We start from the raw sequence: 1,535 nt of genomic DNA on the forward strand, positions 1-1,535 counted from the left end.
GCTGGGGAAGAGGGGCTCGGGGGGCTGACGCGCCCCGCGGCTGCCTTGGCAGGTGCGGGCCAGTGCCATCGCCCAGGACGCGGACCAGAACTACGACTACGCCAGCAACAGCGTGGTGCTGCACCTGGACTCCGGCGACGAGGTGTACGTCAAGCTGGACGGAGGCAAAGCGCACGGAGGCAACAACAATAAGTACAGCACTTTCTCTGGCTTTCTTTTATACCCCGATTAACGCAAAGCGAGCGACACGACGCAACTGGCCCCGCCGCTGATAGCTGTGGGGTCGGTTGGCGTTTCTGTACCCTGTCGTGCCGATGTTCCTGCTGGTGTCCGCTGTCTCCGCAGGTCACTTCAGCTTCATTATCAGTTTGTATGGTTGGGTTTTTTTTTTACGCCTGTGGAAACGAATTTGAAGTGAAACAAAGCGATCCCCTTCCTCGCTCTCCCCCATTTCCTCTGAACCCCCTCTCCCTTTGTCAGCCTCAGTGTTTTGTGTGTCACATGAGGAACTTGGCATCTTGAAACTCTCGAGTGGTTCCCGGGGGGTGTAAGAGAGCCCAGAGTTCAGACTGTGCCGCACACAGTATTTGAACCGGTCGCATTTTTTCGTCAATGAGTATTGATGATGATGATGATGAATTTTCAGATCGACTATTCGCGAAGTGGGACTGGACCGTAACTGGTTTTTCCTCTGCTGCTTTGTTTGTATGGGGTCAAGTGCAAACTTTTCTTTTCTGTGCAATGCAATGCTCGTGTGAATGATGGTGTCATTAACGTCAAACCTGTTCCTGTCTGCAAAAGTATTCAGTCATTGACCACAATCACCAAAATATCACATTAAATTATGTTTTTAGACAATGCCTTCTTGCTGTCTGTCTCTTCCAGTGCTGCGAAGGAGCGCTGTGGTGGTGCCAGGGGAGGGCGGGAGGTAAAGGAGGGGGTCACTTCAGTCCCTTAGGTTTGCAGCAAAATTTAAAGTTAGGATGGGGGCACCTTGCCTAGGTCTTGATTGTGATTCAGAGGGGCTGGGAAGAAGCAGAGGGAGAGGGAGAAAGCCTCACCTTTATGCAGTTTCGTAAAAAGGCAGCACATGGTCACAAAGAAGTGAAAGTGGGGGTGTGGAGCGGATCTCCTAAACGGCTTTTACTGGGTCTGAGCCTGATCCAGAGGTTAGTGAAGTATAGGAAAAGCGGTTTAATCAGCAGTTACGGAAAGCTGGGTTCCTGTAACACACTTGACAAGTGTAAGAAGGCAGCGGGGGAGACAGTCTGTCTAGACCCCTGCACTTGCAGTGCGTATATGGGTTGGAAACCACACCTGACTGTAGGTGGGTCTGCACAGTCCCTGAGACGGCCTGGGAGAGAAAGCTCACCAAAGATGGACAGATTCAGACCATGTGGGAAGGTTTTCTCCTGCTGGTCTGTGGTAAATCCCAGCCACCCTGTGTACTTCTAAAAGTGCGCAGGTGTGTAACTAGTGCGTGCGGTCCTGAGCCTTTGGTGGAGGAGGTGAATCTTTCATCAACACCCCAGTCG

At 51.9% G+C, this 1,535-nt stretch overlaps 1 protein-coding gene across 1 annotated transcript in view; it reads left to right on the forward strand.

The window, feature by feature from the left end:
* Nucleotides 1–232, forward strand: part of C1QL2 (complement component 1, q subcomponent-like 2) — a 3,499-nt gene extending 3,267 nt beyond the window's left edge. The window contains exon 3 of the mRNA XM_010575219.1: nt 53–232. Within this exon, the coding sequence (XP_010573521.1) occupies nt 53–232 (180 nt within the window). The remainder of the gene's footprint in view (nt 1–52) is intronic.
* Nucleotides 233–1,535: the final 1,303 nt, after the last annotated feature.

Source organism: Haliaeetus leucocephalus, unplaced genomic scaffold (genome assembly GCF_000737465.1).
Source record: "Haliaeetus leucocephalus isolate CR32 unplaced genomic scaffold, Haliaeetus_leucocephalus-4.0 Scaffold451, whole genome shotgun sequence".
Classification (NCBI taxonomy): domain Eukaryota; kingdom Metazoa; phylum Chordata; class Aves; order Accipitriformes; family Accipitridae; genus Haliaeetus; species Haliaeetus leucocephalus.